The 16,443-nt window shown below is 43.3% G+C and overlaps 1 protein-coding gene across 21 annotated transcripts in view; it reads left to right on the top strand.

The window, feature by feature from the left end:
- The window catches only part of MACF1 (microtubule actin crosslinking factor 1), a 311,004-nt gene that overhangs the window by 226,286 nt on the left and 68,275 nt on the right, over nucleotides 1–16,443 (top strand). For all 21 annotated transcript variants that reach the window (XM_074376774.1, XM_074376771.1, XM_074376770.1 and 18 more), the window contains 2 exons: nucleotides 1,824–2,319; nucleotides 3,012–4,483. In XM_074376774.1, coding sequence (XP_074232875.1) covers nucleotides 1,824–2,319; nucleotides 3,012–4,483 — 1,968 coding nt within the window. The remainder of the gene's footprint in view (nucleotides 1–1,823; nucleotides 2,320–3,011; nucleotides 4,484–16,443) is intronic.

Genomic DNA, 16,443 nt, shown 5'->3' with positions numbered 1-16,443 from the left:
AATTATTGAAGACCCCAAAGAGCTTGTGTTTATCTGCTGATATCTAATTGAGATTAACTATATTGAAATTGAAGAATTTTTAAAATATGTATTTGTTAAATAATTTTAAAACAATAGTAATAAAACCATAACATTAACATAAGTAACATTTTTATGAAAAAATGTTTTCCAAAATGTACAAAATTGAATAAGAGTGTCATTGTTTTATATCTTTGCAAATCTCTTTAATGTCTGGCTTAATGGAATATTCTCATAGATTTTCATGTCTGCCTCTGCATTCAGTCTGTTGTGATATCAGATGTCATGTAGCCTCTGAAAAACCTCTTTGAATATTTGTGAGAGAGTAAGAGTTTTAAAAGGCGGATGACATTTTATTATTATTATGAAAATAGTTTTTACCTCACTGACTTCATGCAAGGGCCTCAGGACTCCCAGAGGCCACCAGACCATAATTTGAGAACCACTGTTCTAAACTCTTCTCCATTCTAAATGCCTTAGGTACGCTGGATCTCAGGCCTGTACCATTGCAACAACATGCTGAAGGGCTTCTTGGTCTAGTTTATCCTCCACACAATTATCAAATCATCCCTTTAAATCATATATCTGAATATATTAAAACACTTCTGTGGCTCTTGGTTTACTATTGGACAAAATTCGAGTACCTGCTGACGTGGTACATGCGTGGCCTGGTTTGCCTTGCCAGCTTTTCCCCATTTACCCAGGCTTCTTCCCACGCCAGATAATGGGTTCTTTCCTGATCACACTGCACTCATATGTCGCGATCTCTGTGCCTTTGCTAATCCCAGGCCCTCCTTGAAACCAGCCTCACTCCGTTCACTTGGAGAACTCATGTATCCTTTATAGTACCATCTGTGAAACCTTTCCTGATTTCTCCCTTCTGCTTTTGTCTCCTCTGAGGAATTAACCACCTTTACTTCTTGCTTTCACAGTTCTAAGTTCACATCAGCATTTTATCATTTTTACTTTCATTACATTCTATCATAGTTCATTACTTACACAGCTGTTTTTCCTTCAGGTCGTGTCATATTTATTTTTATATAGTGTAAGTGCTGAGTACTTTCCATAAGTTTTCTTATGTCACCCTACGACAGCCAAGTGAGTAGTTTACTATCCTCATTTTATAGATGAGAAAGCTGAAATTTGGAGAACTTCTAAAAACATGCCTAAGTTTATACAGCTAGCAAGTGATAGAGTCAGGATTTGAACCAGGCTGTCTGACTTCAGAGCCCATAATCCCAACTTTTTTGATGAGTGAAACAGTGGATAGAAAAGAATGAAAAGGAGTGGTACTTGTTTTAAAAAGCAAGTTATTCAGTTGTACTGCATTATAATGTACAGATTAGATGTGCTGTTGGAACTTCGAGAAAGGAACTAATAAGAAAAGCAGAGGCATTGAGAGTTGAAATGGCAAGCCCAGCCAGTAACGTAGCTGACTCTGGGGACCAAGCTCCCAATTCACAGGTCTGGGTTTTGCCTGACAAAGCTGATGAGTGCCAATCCAGAAAACAAACTGTGGTTTCCCAACCCAGGCCAACCTTATTAACTGATGTTGAAACAGTATAGGGCAAATAAGGAAAAGAAATAAAATAGACACAATCAGTGATCCTTTTAAAACAGGTTTTTATCAAGCAATTGTTAAAAGTGATACTGCATTTTCCTGGTAGCCTGGTCCTTGGAGTTTTCTGGTTTATTTTCAGAAGGAGTTGGCACTACTTGGCACGATCCAAAGTCAGTTTTTATTTTGACACTGTTTTTAGACCTGCCTTTTCTCTCTAAACATCTTGGTGTCATTTCTATTACAGTTTATGCTGAAGGAATTTGAAGCACGTAGGCAACAGCATGAGCAGCTGAACGAGGCAGCTCAGGGCATCCTAGCAGGCCCTGGAGATGGCTCTCCATCCACCAGCCAAGTACAGAAGGAACTCCAGAGCATCAATCAGAAGTGGATTGAGCTGACTGACAAACTCAATTCCCGTTCCAGCCAAATTGACCAAGCTATTGTCAAAAGCACCCAGTACCAGGAACTACTCCAGGACTTGTCAGAGAAAGTGAAGGCAGTTGGACAGCGACTGAGTGGCCAGTCAGCCATTAGCACCCAACCTGAAGCTGTGAAGCAGCAATTAGAGGAGACCAGTGAGATTCGATCTGATGTGGAGCAATTAGACCACGAAATTAAGGAGGCACAAACCCTCTGCGATGAACTTTCAGTGCTCATTGGTGAGCAGTACCTCAAGGATGAGCTGAAGAAGCGTTTGGAGACAGTTGCCCTGCCTCTCCAAGGTTTAGAAGACCTTGCAGGTACGTTGGGTGAGGAACACACTGCTGCCATTATCAGTGGCAAGCCAAAAGAAGGCATGGGTTAGTGGTCATCCCAAAAATCTAGGGTGACCTTTAAGTAGCTTTTGGACTCAGAATAGCGTTCCCTTATCCCTTTGTCCAGCTAGTGAAAATTGCCTTGGTCATTACACATTGATTGGGCACTAGCAACTTGTGAAGCTTTACCGTAATCCTAGAGATAAGAGTACCCATATAAACTTAGCCAGCAGGTAGAGATTCATGCTCATAGATGTACTTAGAGGTGGAGTTACATACATACTTTCGCTGATACTCGTTTTCTTTAGACTGTGCAGTTATGCGCACACACACATACACCATATGTACAAAATCAGAACATGTCCTAGACTTAATTATCATGGCCTTGCACAAAAAATTTTTGTCATTAACTTTTTGCCTCTTTTTCTAGAAACATTAAGGCTTTTTACCAGCTTAGAAGTTAAAAGTTTGCTTCTGTTACTTAGATCACCTTACAAGGTTGATGTGAGGATTAAATAGGATAGAGTACATGAAGGAGCCTAGCTCCGTGCTTCTTGTATGGTAGGCCCTCAGTTAAGCATGATTTCCTGTCCCTAAGATAAGCCGATGTACTCTCAGCTAACATTTTAGATGCCATGTTCAGACTTGATGATTTAAATTTGATTTTCTCATTTCAGCTGATCGCATGAACAGACTCCAGGCAGCTCTTGCCAGCACCCAGCAGTTTCAGCAAATGTTTGATGAGCTGAGAACCTGGTTGAATGACAGACAAAGCCAGCAAGCAAAAAACTGCCCAATTTCTGCAAAACTGGAGCGGCTACAGTCTCAGCTACAGGAGAACGAAGAGTTTCAGAAGAGCCTTAACCAGCACAGTGGTTCCTATGAGGTGATTGTGGCAGAAGGAGAATCCCTGCTTCTCTCGGTGCCCCCTGGAGAAGAGAAGAAGACTCTACAAAACCAGCTGGTTGAGCTCAAGAGCCACTGGGAAGAGCTTAGCAGAAAAACTGCAGACAGACAAGCCAGGCTCAAGGACTGTCTGCAGAAAGCTCAGAAATACCGGTGGCACGTGGAGGACCTCGTGCCATGGATAGAAGATTGTAAGGCCAAGATGTCTGACTTGCGGGTCACTCTGGACCCCGTGCAGCTGGAGTCCAGTCTCCTGAGATCAAAGGCTATGCTGAGTGAGGTGGAAAAACGTCGCTCTCTGCTGGAAATACTCAACAGCGCTGCTGACATTCTCATCAACTCTTCGGAAACAGATGAGGACGATATTCGGGATGAGAAGGCTGGGATCAACCAGAACATGGATTCCATTACAGAAGAGCTACAGGCCAAAACAGGGTCCCTTGAAGAAATGACTCAGAGGCTCAAGGAGTTCCAGGAAAGCTTTAAGAACATCGAAAAGAAAGTTGAAGGGGCCAAACATCAACTCGAGATCTTTGACGCTCTTGGCTCTCAAGCCTGCAGCAACAAGAACCTGGAGAAGCTGAGAGCCCAGCAGGAAGCGCTGCAAGCCCTGCAGCCACAGGTGCGCTACCTGAGGGACTTCACTCAGGGCCTCGTGGAGGACGCCCCGGATGGGTCCGATGCTTCCCAGCTTCTGCATCAAGCTGAGGTCGCCCAGCAAGAGTTCCTAGAAGTGAAGCAAAGAGTGAATAGTGGCTGCCTGGCAATGGAAAACAAGCTGGAGGGGATCGGCCAGTTTCACTGCCGAGTCCGAGAAATGTTCTCTCAACTGGCAGACCTGGACGATGAGCTTGACGGCATGGGTGCTGTCGGCAGGGATGCTGACAGCCTCCAGTCTCAGATTGAGGACGTCCGGCTGTTCCTCAGCAAAATCCAAGCCCTCAAGCTAGACATAGAGGCCTCTGAAGCAGAGTGCCGACAAATGCTGGAGGAAGAGGGGACCCTGGACTTGCTGGGTCTCAAGAGGGAGCTAGAAGCCCTGAACAAACAGTGTGGCAAACTGACGGAGAGGAGTAAAGCTCGCCAGGAGCAGCTGGAGCTGACCCTGGGCCGAGTGGAGGATTTCTACCAGAAACTGAAAGCTCTCAATGACATGACCACAGCGGCCGAGGAGGGAGAGGCCCTCCAGTGGGTCGTGGGGACCGAGGTGGATGTCATCAACCAGCAGTTAGCAGATTTTAAAGTAAGTCCTGCCCTTGTTTTTTAACCTTTTTCTGTCTAATATATGTATTTCTTTTCTTGTAACTGGGAAGCCGATTGAGTAGACATCTTCACTTCTGTCCCTGGTTTCATTCTTCTCACTTCTGTCACCATTAAAGCATACAGTTTGGAGACTAAACAGTCTCTTGGACATCTGGGCAACTGGTTTGGATCTTTTTTATTGTAATTTATTTCAATATGTATGATCAATTAAGGGTATAGAAAGAAATGTCCAAACCTTATTTCTTACTCTTAATAATCTCCTCTTGTGATTTGTTAAAATTTCAAGTTACCTGATTTTATAACAGCAGTGAGTGTGTTTTGAGGGCCCTGTTTTTCAAACTGAGATATGAGAAACCTTAAGATAGACATGGGCTCATCTTCTTAAAGTATGGGGTTTTTTCACAGCTTTCGAGGGAAAATTGTTGATGTATTATGAAATAAAATGCAAAATTCTCATGAATTATTAAGACAAAACATGACACTTCAAAGAAATTTTCCACTTGCATCAAGTAGTGCTTGCAACTCCGCCCCAAACTCCCCAGGAACACACGGTCCCTGCCTGTGGGGGAGTTTGAGAAGCACCGCCTTAATTGCAGAAGTGTTTTGTTTCTTTGCCTGAGTCAGAATTTCCAGTCCTGAGATTTTGCGAGTCTATATTAAAACAGGGGAAGATGAGAGGAGTTGACTCAAAAGTGCGAATTTGCCGGGTTGGGGCTTGGAACTCAGTGCTGGCCACTGGGTCTTGGCTCTCACTGTATGAGCTTTTCACACCAAGATTTACCTAAAAGTGCCTCGCTCCCCTGCGGGTGGCCTGTTTGTTGCTCTTTCCTTCTTGGTGCGTTGAGTAGATTTGGAAAGGATACTTCCATCACTGTGATAATTATTCCCACTTACACAGTAACTAATGCTCCTGCCATCAGAGTTAATTTGTTCTCTCAGAGCCTCTGCCTACCAGGATTCTTTCTGTTAAAAACATGGATGGAAAGATGGTGTTGATGCCAGATCACAGTCATGTGGCCCTCAGAAAGGTCACACGTTTGTAGACAAGATCCAGGTGTAGAAAGGTGACTGTTTCAGAAGGGCCTCTCTAGCTAAGGGGATAGATATTCAGCACCAAGGTGGGACGCTGGCTGAAGACCCCCTTACAGTGTTTGGAGACAGTGCAGTTTGGAGCAACACAAGTCATTGTACTTGGGATCCTTGAGACGCTGGGTAAAGAAAGGGTCTGTGGAGAAAGTTCAAACCCATTAGCCCACGTGTTTTCTTCTGGGAAACTCCCACACCTGTTCCAGTGGCAGGGTGGCCTCTCCTGCTTCACCACAAATGCTTCTCTTTCCTCTTCCATGGTTAAGCCTTTCCCTGCAGGCATGCTTCATTTATCTCATTTACTCGGATCCGGGTTCTTAGAATTAACAGTCTAACCAACTAAACGAGTTTTCTAGAAAACTGAAGCTTATCCCTTGAGGCTCCAAAATAGTTTTATGAAACTAGATTCTGGTTTATGTGAGAGTTATTTTAACTTTTATTTGCCTAATTTTCTAAACATTATATTGTGCATCAGTTTTTCTTTATGAGTCCAGGTTAACATTACTAAAAAGATTATGCTGTTCTCTACTATAGTGATATCCTCAAGGGCCTGAGAGACATTTGGGGCTGCTCGGTATTAAATGTTCCTAAATTACTGTGCAGATTGAGTTCTGTATTGAAGGCCTTGCTTAGGGCCTCTAATTGCTGTACTGGTTGGATTGGGTATTTGTGTGTGTATAAACGTGGCAGGGGCACTTTCCGCTCCCCCATCACCCTGATTTCGAGTATTATTTCTTACTGCTGTTGCTTTTCCCAGCTGTTGCTGGGTCTGCCTTGAGCAGTCTGTCCCTTCCTTCTGATCTTCGGTGAGCTAGAAAATGAAGTCAACAAGCCTGTTTAAATTACATTAAATTTGACTAAAATTTAAAAAGAGAGAACACAGGCAGGCATATATAGTGTTTGGATTTGAGGACAAGTAACTGTTTCCTTTCGTTTAATCTTTGGTTTCTAGAGACATTCTGAATTTTGATGTTGCTGGAAGATTTTAAGAAATGACTAGACGTTACCCTATTTTATTTGTATCCCAGCATGTAGTCTAGCAGCGCTCAGGGGTTCAGTAGCTGCTTAGATGCTTGTCACAGCAGACTTACTTCACTGATTTCTAAGACGCCTCCCACCACCAGTACTGCGGATATGAAGGCTGGGACCAGATACTGATCAGCTGGTCACCTGTAGTGTGTTTATCTGCAAAGAACCAGTGTTGACAAGGCAAGGCCGGAAGTGAGAGAAAGAGGATGGTGAAGTTGGGTACCCTGCGTGTGTCCTCCTCAGGTTGGGGATGCAGATCAGAAGCTTGGTTCCATGTCAAGGGCTTTGGGAAGAGTTTTTGCCTCCTCCCAACAAGGGTCTTAAGTCAGGAGGGGAGGAGCCCAGTCCTGGCTGATCTCATGCTGAGCTCATGGGAAGTGAAAACAATGAGAGAGGGAAAGTCCCCTAGAGACTGAGTAAAGGGAAGGTCCTTTTGGACCCATTCTGAGGACTGAGTCATTTTCATGATCTGAGCCTTTAGTTCCTGGGTTAATGTGCTCTGTAGTCCAGCGGTAGACCAGATGCATACAGTGTGACTCTGCTTTCAGATTCAAATTGTTTTCAATAAGGAAAGGTCAGAGATGAACATAAAGAGTTAAAAACAGCATTAGCTTTAAGTTTTGAACCCTTTCTTATTATAATGGGATCATGTTATCAGCACAGAATCTGCTGAAGAGAATAGGGTATAAATCTGTGAGATGGAAGCATGGGGCTGTGCTTTGACCTAGCTCACTCCCCTGGATGGTCGGAAAAGGCAGATGAGTCAGGTCTGTGGAGAACCCTGGGCTCACTTGGGACTGTGCAACAGAAAGGCTGTTAGCCTGTGGGAAAAATTATTTTCTCCTGAAATGAATGTGAAAAACCGAGTCACTATTCCTAGGAAAGGCTTTTCCCTCAATTTCTTCTGAATAATTGATGGAATCTGGTCAGCCAGTGAGGACCTTTCAGATGGGTGAAGAGTCCTTTCCCACTAAACAGGCAAAGACCCCCAGCCTTCTGAGTTCAGCGCCTTCCTGGGTTCAGCGCCTTCCTGGGTTCAGCTCTCTATTGAAAGTAGAAACGAAGAAGCCATTCCAGAAATCACAGATGAGAATATTGAGTGTGTTTTCAGAAAACTGGAAGGAAAAGACTTTGGCTAATCTCTTCAGGAAATTCCGTTTTCCTGAACAAGAGTCTCTGATTATTGAGGAAAAGGAATTGTATATACATTCACAAGACTAACTAGAAAGGAGGGACCTTTATTTCACTGAAAGAATTCCCCTAGGGTGACCTTCCTAGTAAGGCAAGAAAAAGACTCAAAATTTGCAGAAGAAATCTGTGAAGTCTCTTGATAACAAGAGGCTTTCCTCATTTTGAAATTCCGTGTGTAGGTTTTGTAATCAAGAACTGAGATCATTCTGAGTCTTACACCAGCCCCTCCCTCACACCCCCATCACAAACCACGCTGGCTTCTCAGTCAGGAAGCGTGTGGAGGTTTTGGTTTTGGTGGCTGTGGGTGAGGCAGCAGGCTTCCTTAGGGCTCCTCTCAGTCCCGCTTCAGGTTGAGCGGAGCCCAGGGTCGGGGACTGCAAACACTTGCAGCGCCTGGCTGGAGACCTCTATCCTACTGTGAAGCCAGAGCAAGAAAGCCCCATAAACCTCTTCATTTGATTTTTTTATTTTTATTTATTTATTTTTTGCCTCACAGAAAGCAAGGTTAGGCTTCCCTGTGCAAACATGTGAACACTCAAGGAGGCCAAGGCCTGCTGCGGAGCTGAGTGACTGCCAGTTTGCACAAAGATGCTCACTCCTTCCTTTCAATAATTACAAAGATGGTATCAGCTCATCTGCATCTTTGCAGGTTAGATTTATCAGAGAAGAAAGCAAACAAGAGGCCAGCATTAGCTGCCTGCCCTTGGAGAGAAAGGGAATCACACGTGGTGTGACCTGTCTGTCACCTGAGGTTTAGGTACCTCCTGCTTTGCAGCAGCCAAGATAAGATGGGTAGACACCCCACCACCACCACCCACCATCCCTGCCTTGTGCTGACCCTTGGCCGGTCTTGGGTTTGGTTTTGTTTTCTTTTCTTTTCTTCTTTTCTTTTCTTTCTTTCTTCCTTAAACAAGGCTACTCCAATAGGAATTACTGGGGTGCAAGGAAGTAAAGAATGTCCTAGAACAGGGTTAGTTGGGCTGGATAATTCTTTATTGTGGGAACCATCCTGTGCATTGCAGGATGTTTAGAAGCATCCCTGATTTCCACCCACTAGATGCCAGTAGCAACCCTTCCCCAGTGTGACAACCAGAAATGCCTCTAGACATTGCCACATGTCCCCTAGAAAGCAAAACCTCCCTCAGTTGAGAACCAGTGCCCTGGGAGAAAAGTGCCATCTCTGTGTGGGAAAGTGAGGGCTCAGTTGGAAAGGTGCTTGTTGATTGAGTTAAATATTTATGCAGCGAGCCGCCTTCTGGTAATCTGATTATGACTCTGTCATAGCAACAACTGCCTGTAAATCAGCCTTGCTCTAGGCCAGGCCCTGAGTTCTTTATTTTTGCTGGTGCTAATCTGTGTCTGGTTTAAAAACGTCCTCGTCACTTTTCCTGGCATCTGCAGTTTCTTTTGCATAGAGTTGTTGATGCAGGTGTTCGGTTGATGGAGCGTTTCTGTGGAGAAGAGGAACTTCCTTTGTGGAAATACTTGAGGGAACGTCCTTGTTCTGTGCCTTTAAAGGGAGACTACAGTCAGTTGTTCTCAGCCCAGGAGCTCACAGTTTGGGCTGCTGATATTTATAACCCTTCTGTGACCATCCTCCCTCTGCCCGCACCCCCCTCCCCGCATAGAATTCCAGTGCTCTGTAATAATCCTCTCCACCCGCACTGTAGCATCTGGGTGGGGAGAAGGTGAAGGAGCTTTTAAGATCCTTAAGTTTGCTTTGTGTTGAACTTCTTCCAGCCCCATTTTAAAGTATTGCCATTAGTATTTTAAATATCAGCAACACAAGCAAAATCCCAGGATTGCAACTGTTACATCATCTTAAAGGAGCCTCACACCTCAGTGAAAGTAGTAAAATCAAATGGAAGGGCATCAAGAAAGTGTTGATAGATTTCACAAAAATCTGTCTGGAAATTTTGATAGCAAGGACTGATTTTAAAGCAACAAACGAATATATCTTCAACCAGCAGGAAGGACTGAGACTGAGCAGTTCGATTTGAGTTTCCTGAAATGCTTCACATGTAGTATCAGCATGTGGTGTTTGCAACTAAGATTCATCATATGAAACGTGTGTCCGGAAAAACTAGAATTTACCCTATGCAGAATGTGTGTTTATTATTGAGTTTGGATTAGAGGACATGGTTGGAATAAGCAAAGACTTGTAGAACGGAGCTGTTTCTCGCTGGGTCTAGAAATGTGTGGTAAGTGGTCTCAGCCTTAGCCTTGGTCCTGGGCACTTTCCAGCTAGCTGGCTGGCACACGAGTCATAAGCAGTGAGCCTCTAGGAAGTGTGATGAGCTGCTTTCAAGGGCACATTGTTGTTAGAGGTGGTTTCCCAGGAATAAAATCAGTCCCACAGGGAGTCACGTCAGGTCACTGCACCGAAGTGTCACTGCACCAAAGGGCTATCTCCTGCCAGACAGACTCTTCCCAAGTCTCAGCTGTCCCGGTTGGAAAAACCTAGCTATGGGGAGAATGTGCTCCCTCCCCACCTTCCTTAATACTTTGCCCCTGCCACTACCGAGTGCTTTTCAAATACCAGCTTCTGGTATTGGCTGTGGCAGATTAATGGGATGCACTTTTTCCCTGGGCCTTCACAGGCTGTTTTCCTACCATCAGTACTGTGATTTGAAATGTATACCTTTCAGAACTTTGGCCACCCAGGGATGAGAATGAGTGCTGCAAGGTGATGGTCCATGGATCCTTCTGTGGGGTTTAGGAGGAAGGGGCTCCGTATTCCTTTCAGTCTATCCTCTCTGAGCACTTGCTCTTTGCCAGTGCTTGTGGTGAGAGCTGGGATCTCAGATGGTCTCTCGTTAACTGTGTAGTATGAGAAACAGGCACAAAGAATTGCGGTGGTGGTGATATAGTGGCAAGAACAGCAGGAGAGACTTAAGTCTAAACGATCTCCAGTCCTAACCACCACCACCCCCTGCAATAAATCAGACATTTAAAATCCCAGTTGCAGAAAAGAAAACTGAGATTTGAAAGCATTAAAGTAACTTGTTCAAGTCCCATAGCAAATAAATGATAGAGCTGGGGTTGGAAAGATCTGCTTGGCACCAAAGCTTTTGCTTGACCAGTGGCTCTCTCTGGGGGTGGGGGGAGCAGTTTTGGTCATCAGGGGACATTTGACAGTGTCTAGAGACATTTTTTATTGTCACGGCTAGGGAAGCTGCTGCTGGCATCTTGTGGGTGCTGCTAAACTTCCCATAATATTCAAGATAGCCTCTTACAGCAAAGAATTATTCAGCCTACTTATAGAAAGACAGGGGGTTTGATATTTTATGCTCTTCAGATTCCATGACAAGTAAGAGTTAAGTGATGAAATAGTTCCATTGTCTGGGGGAAGCATGGTTTTCCTCCCTTTTTTCAAAATTTAGTTAGGAGCAATGTTGCTTCTGAGAGTGACTTACACAAATCAGTTGGATCAGTTGGATCTTGGTGAACTAATTTGAGTAAGTGGCTAAAGAATTCTCTCCATGTTTGACCAGTCCCCACCCCACCCTGCCTGCCACAGGGCTCCTGCTGTGGAAGTCAATCAGCTGCGTATCTCAAGCTGCTTCCTGTAGGGTGTGTTATGGAATGGCATCAGCCCTGCACCAGCTGGGAGTACTGATCTCAGTGTGATTTTATCAGACTGTCTCTTTTGAGCCTTGCTATTTGGAACAAAGGATCCTCTGTTAGGAATGCGGGCAGCTAGTGTGATTGGACAGCCAGCATGTACGCACATGGTTCCCACGAAAAAAACAAACATAAATTATGCTGCAGCCTTCTAAAACTTGGGCCTCCAAGGTGGTTTTCCCTTAGCTTCTGTCTATGTTCACCCGTCTTTCTGTGAGTGCCTATCACTCCCCCAGATCACTGCAGGAGCCATCTGATCTGATCGATTAAGTGGTGGCATCCTTCAGAACTGGTCTGTATCTGTGCCTCCACTCTTTTTCTTCTCCAGTCTTAGAAACTGCGTTTTTTAAACTCCACTATCTTTCCAGTCTTGTTTTCCTGTATAGACCATTCCATTGACTTATCCCAAACACTCCTTATTCATTTTACCTATTTGATTTTTAGCCACACCTAGAGGCTTAACTGAAGGTCCCATATCTCCACAAAACCTTCAGGATCCCCTCCAGCTCACTGTTTCTCCTATTCTCCTAAGTCACTTAATATGTGTAACTCATTTGGCCTTTATCATATACTGCCTAGTTCTGGCATTTTCTGATTATATGCATTGTCCTGTCTCATCTCAATATATCCATCTTGGTGTCCCTCAGAGTAGTTAGCATATGGGTATACATATAGTTGGAGATTAGTGAGTATTTGACTGATTGGGTGAATGCTCTTTATTTCTCATAAGCCATGTGAGCTCTAGGATTCAAAATGCTGTCTACTCTGTAACACTTGAGGCAAATCCTTGTGTGTCCTGAAAAATTCTAATCCTAGCCTGGATTCTTCACCTCTCCATCTTGCCTCTGGGCTCCCTTCTTTCTCTACTGGTTAGCATATTTTAAAGGAACACAATTTCATTTCAGTAATAGCCTGAACAAAGCAAAACTAAGAAATTTGCTACTTCAGATGCACTTGAAGAAAGCCAGGTTTTGAAATACTGTCTTGTAATTACTTTCTACTTTAGCGTCCTTGTCATTTACTCAACTAGTTGACAGCAAGAAGAGTCTTCATACTTCATTCAGCTTGCCATAATGAGAAAAACTAAATGCGAGTTTGAGTCAGAAATATCCAGCTTTGAATTCTGGTTCTATCATTTACTAGCTGAGTGACCTTGGGGGAAATTACTTAACCTCTCTGTATAGTTATTTCAAGTATAAAATGTGAACCATGATAAATCCTGCCTTTAGAGTTTTTATGAAAATTAAATGAACTGATGTAGATGAAAACACTAGGCATATATTAAGTGCTCAATAAATGATAGTATCCTTTTGTTTTAAAAAAAAGAAAGTTCATCTAGACACACAAATTAGAATATTATGAAATCTTTTTAACAAGGAAAGTTATTCCTCTTGTGCCTCCAGGTGATCATTCTCCAGCACTAGATTAGATTAGCTCTTTTTCTTCTTGGAAAAATGGGAGTCATGAAGATAAAGTAAAATTAGTGTGATGACAGCAGTGAAACAGGTGGATGGACAAAAGAGCCTTCCCAAGCCGTTTTTCCTGGGGGACAAATGTTGTTTCCAACCCTCTACCAGTAATACACAGGCAGGTTTAGGTCATGACTCCTTAACACAGCTTTAAATATACTGTATGTACACATACATGCTATACATGGTTATTAATTTATTCATTCCTTTATATCAGAATTCCACAGCCAGCAAGTTTCTCTGAGACCATTCTGACCTTGGCTTATGTGCTCTTCAAATCAGTATTATTTTCATATCATTAACCAGAATTAACCAGAAGCCATTACCAGCTCTGTGACTTCCCCAGTCACTCAGAGTTACCCAGCAGATCAGCTTTAATGATCCCAGGGTCCTTGGCCTAATTAGCTTTTAGCATGGCCTATGTTATCTTCCTCTGTTGCCATACAATGGCAACTACCAAGTCAGCATCTTTGAGACAGATACCTCTTAACATTAATCAATCTTTAATTAAAACATTGAGATGTGAGGGGGGAAAATATCAGCTTAATTTCAGAGGAAGCAGCTTAAAAACACAGATATAATTGATCTCTCTGCCAAGCATATATATCAGATCAAGATGTTTTACAGAAAAGCTTTCAGCAGATACCTGTTACTGATATTTGGTTATGAGTATATTGAGTCAGGGGAAAAAGAAGATAAGAATTCAAAGAAATTGAACCTATCTTAGGTCTTCTCCAGCTTGAATTCATTGCATCCATTCGAGTGAACCATTTAATATCCCTCTCATCTTGCAATTTACTCCCAGCAGAAGAGCTCTGATTTTTGGTCTAATTCTTTAAACTCAAACCTAAGTTGTTTGTCAACAATGATAGGAATTGCTTTACTAACAAAATGAAAGAGAGCTTTCAAAAATCTCTTGCCTCTGAATTACTTATTTTACCTCTTTTTCTAATACTGGAGAGAGGACCTCTACAGCAAGATTCCTTGGAGAATCAACCTAGGGTCCTGTTTCATAGAAACAGCCAAGCAACTTTATGAAGTTACTTTGTGAAAGTTGTGAAGTCATGATGACCTAGCATTGGAAAGACGACTCTCAGTGTTAAGTGAAAGCCTGCATGGTCATTTTCTCAAGAAAGCCTCCCCTGAACCTCCAGGCCACATCGGGCCCTTGACGCATTCTCTCATAGCACTGTTTGCTTTTCTTTCAGAGTACTTATTGCAGTTGAACTAAAATGAATGTCTGTCTCCTTTATTAGAACGTAGCCTCCTAACCACATCTTGCCCATCACTCCCTCCCTTAGTGTCTGGCAGAGTTTAGGACACATAGTAGACCCCAATAAATATTTGTTAAACAAATGAAAAAAAAAATCAAGTCCTTATGAAATTGCTTCCCTTAAGAGAATGGAAAGAGGAGTCCAAAGACACAAAGGAAGACTGGCTAGAAAGGTAGCATCAGGATTGCACAGTGTCCTGGAGGCCACAAGCAGAGTCTCAGGAAGAGCGGATTGATACTTTCTCACTACTGCTTATCCTGAACCCCCTATAATCTGATCCAGCCCCCCTCCCTGCACTGAAACTGCTCTCTTGGAAGTACTCACTGACATCCTAGCTGCCAAGTCTAGTGGCCTTACCTAACTTTTGTCTTCCTCATTCATTATGCAGCATTTAACATCAGACCTTCTTTCTCAAAACCCTCCTGCCCATTTACTTCCTGACACTCTGCTCTCTCCGTTCTCTTCTCGGGCTGCTCTTCTGCTTTCTGTTTTGGTTTGTCTTCCTTCCCAACATGTGGTTCCTGAAATCCTGTCATCTGCCCTCTTCTTCTCTCTCTCTATGCTGAACCCCAGGCTGTCCCACCCCTCGCTGTTCTGTGGGAAAAGATTTCCACATCTGTATCTGCACCCTGAACTTCAGTCTTTCTGGGCACCTCCACACATGGTGGGTAGCCTTTGAGAACATCACACTCAGTATGCTCTGCATTGAATGTGTTATCTCCTTTGGTATTTCCTTCCTCCCTGCTGCTGTTTTACTGTACTGCTCTGCCTCCAGTCATCCAATCCTACAGCATTATTTAAAATTTATTTTCCTCTTAACCTCTACCTTCTATCTTGTCAGTTGCAAAGTCCAAATAGTCTGCCTCTGTGATTTCTTTCATAGCCCCTTCCTCATTTTCACGAGTCCAGGCTTTCATTACCTGTTGCCTAAACTGTGTGATCTTTCCAGGTGCTTATTCTACCTTCAGTCTTCATCTACGCTCTGTTCTATACATACTGATACCAATGCAGTTATCAGCAGATCTAAGCTCAAATCTTAAGAGCCTGGGTGTTTAATGGCTATGTTTCTTTAGACAAGTAAGTTTATCACCCCAAGCTTCATTTACAAATTAAGGATTTGGATTTTTGTAGTGCAATATATTAAGTAACAGCTGAATGAGCAGCCAGTCCCAAATTCTTAGGAAACTTTCCACACGTCACTCAGTAACTCTCGTAACCCCTTGGTAGGTTAAATATAAGTAAATCTTGCTGTAGTAATGGTGTTCTGAATAAAGCATAAGTTCATGCTTGGCATCCAAGGGCCTTGGTGCTACTTTCCATTCTGACCTTTCGTTTGTCCCTTGCATACACCCTGTAATATAAACCATGGAAATGTTGAATTTGCTTCTTTGGGGTCCCTATGTCTTTAGGTTTCCCGTCTCCAGTCCTTCATTTAGAAATCCGTGTCTTCACCATTTCTGTATATCCAAATCCTAATGAGTAAATGTGATTCCCTACATAAAGCCTTCCCCAAACCCCCTACCTCCCACTCTTCTGTCAGGTCTTTTCTCACTTGCAAAGCCCTATGTTTTCGTCATCACCACAGTCTTGGGGAGTGGCTAAAGAGGGATTAATGCATTGTCTTTTGGAAAGTCTGCAGGCAGGAAAGGGCTTACAGGGGTCATGAGAGTTCCTGCAGAGTGTGTGGAAAGTTTTCTCATGGGTTCAGGGAAACACGAGAGCTCAAATAGCATCAAAACCCTTAGAACAAGCTTCCTATCATGCTGCATTGCTTAATGAGCCATTTTGTAGCCATCTTTATGTAATAAAAGGGTGGTAGTGACTGACGCCCAGCAGGTACAAACTAATACAAACTAATACTGTGGAGTTTCCACTTGCCACTAAATAAACGCTTGTAAAGACTAGAGAGCCTAAGATGAAAGGCAGTTTGTAGATTTAAAATGTGCAAGATCCAACCAGTCTTCTGTATCCTCCTCCAGTCAGCCCTAATCTTTCGAGAGAGAGAGAGAGAGAGAGAGAGAGAGAGAGAGAGAGAGAAAGAGAGAGAGAGAGAGAGAGAAGTGGATGAAAAGGCATTATAGAATCTGAGGAAGTGTGGATCTGGGGTCTCCAGATTTTCCTAGGAGCTGGTGGTTTAAGTCTGAAGCAGACAAAGGCAGAGGGCCAGGCTCAAAACTTGGAAAGGGAGCTGTGCTGGGGTGTTAGGATACCCCACCTTGATGTTTTAATTAGGAGACAGCAGGAAGGGCCAGACTTTTCTTTCTTTT

This window comes from Camelus bactrianus, chromosome 13, assembly GCF_048773025.1.
Source record: "Camelus bactrianus isolate YW-2024 breed Bactrian camel chromosome 13, ASM4877302v1, whole genome shotgun sequence".
In the NCBI taxonomy this organism is placed as follows: domain Eukaryota; kingdom Metazoa; phylum Chordata; class Mammalia; order Artiodactyla; family Camelidae; genus Camelus; species Camelus bactrianus.
This window is presented reverse-complemented; position numbering and strand designations above follow the sequence as displayed.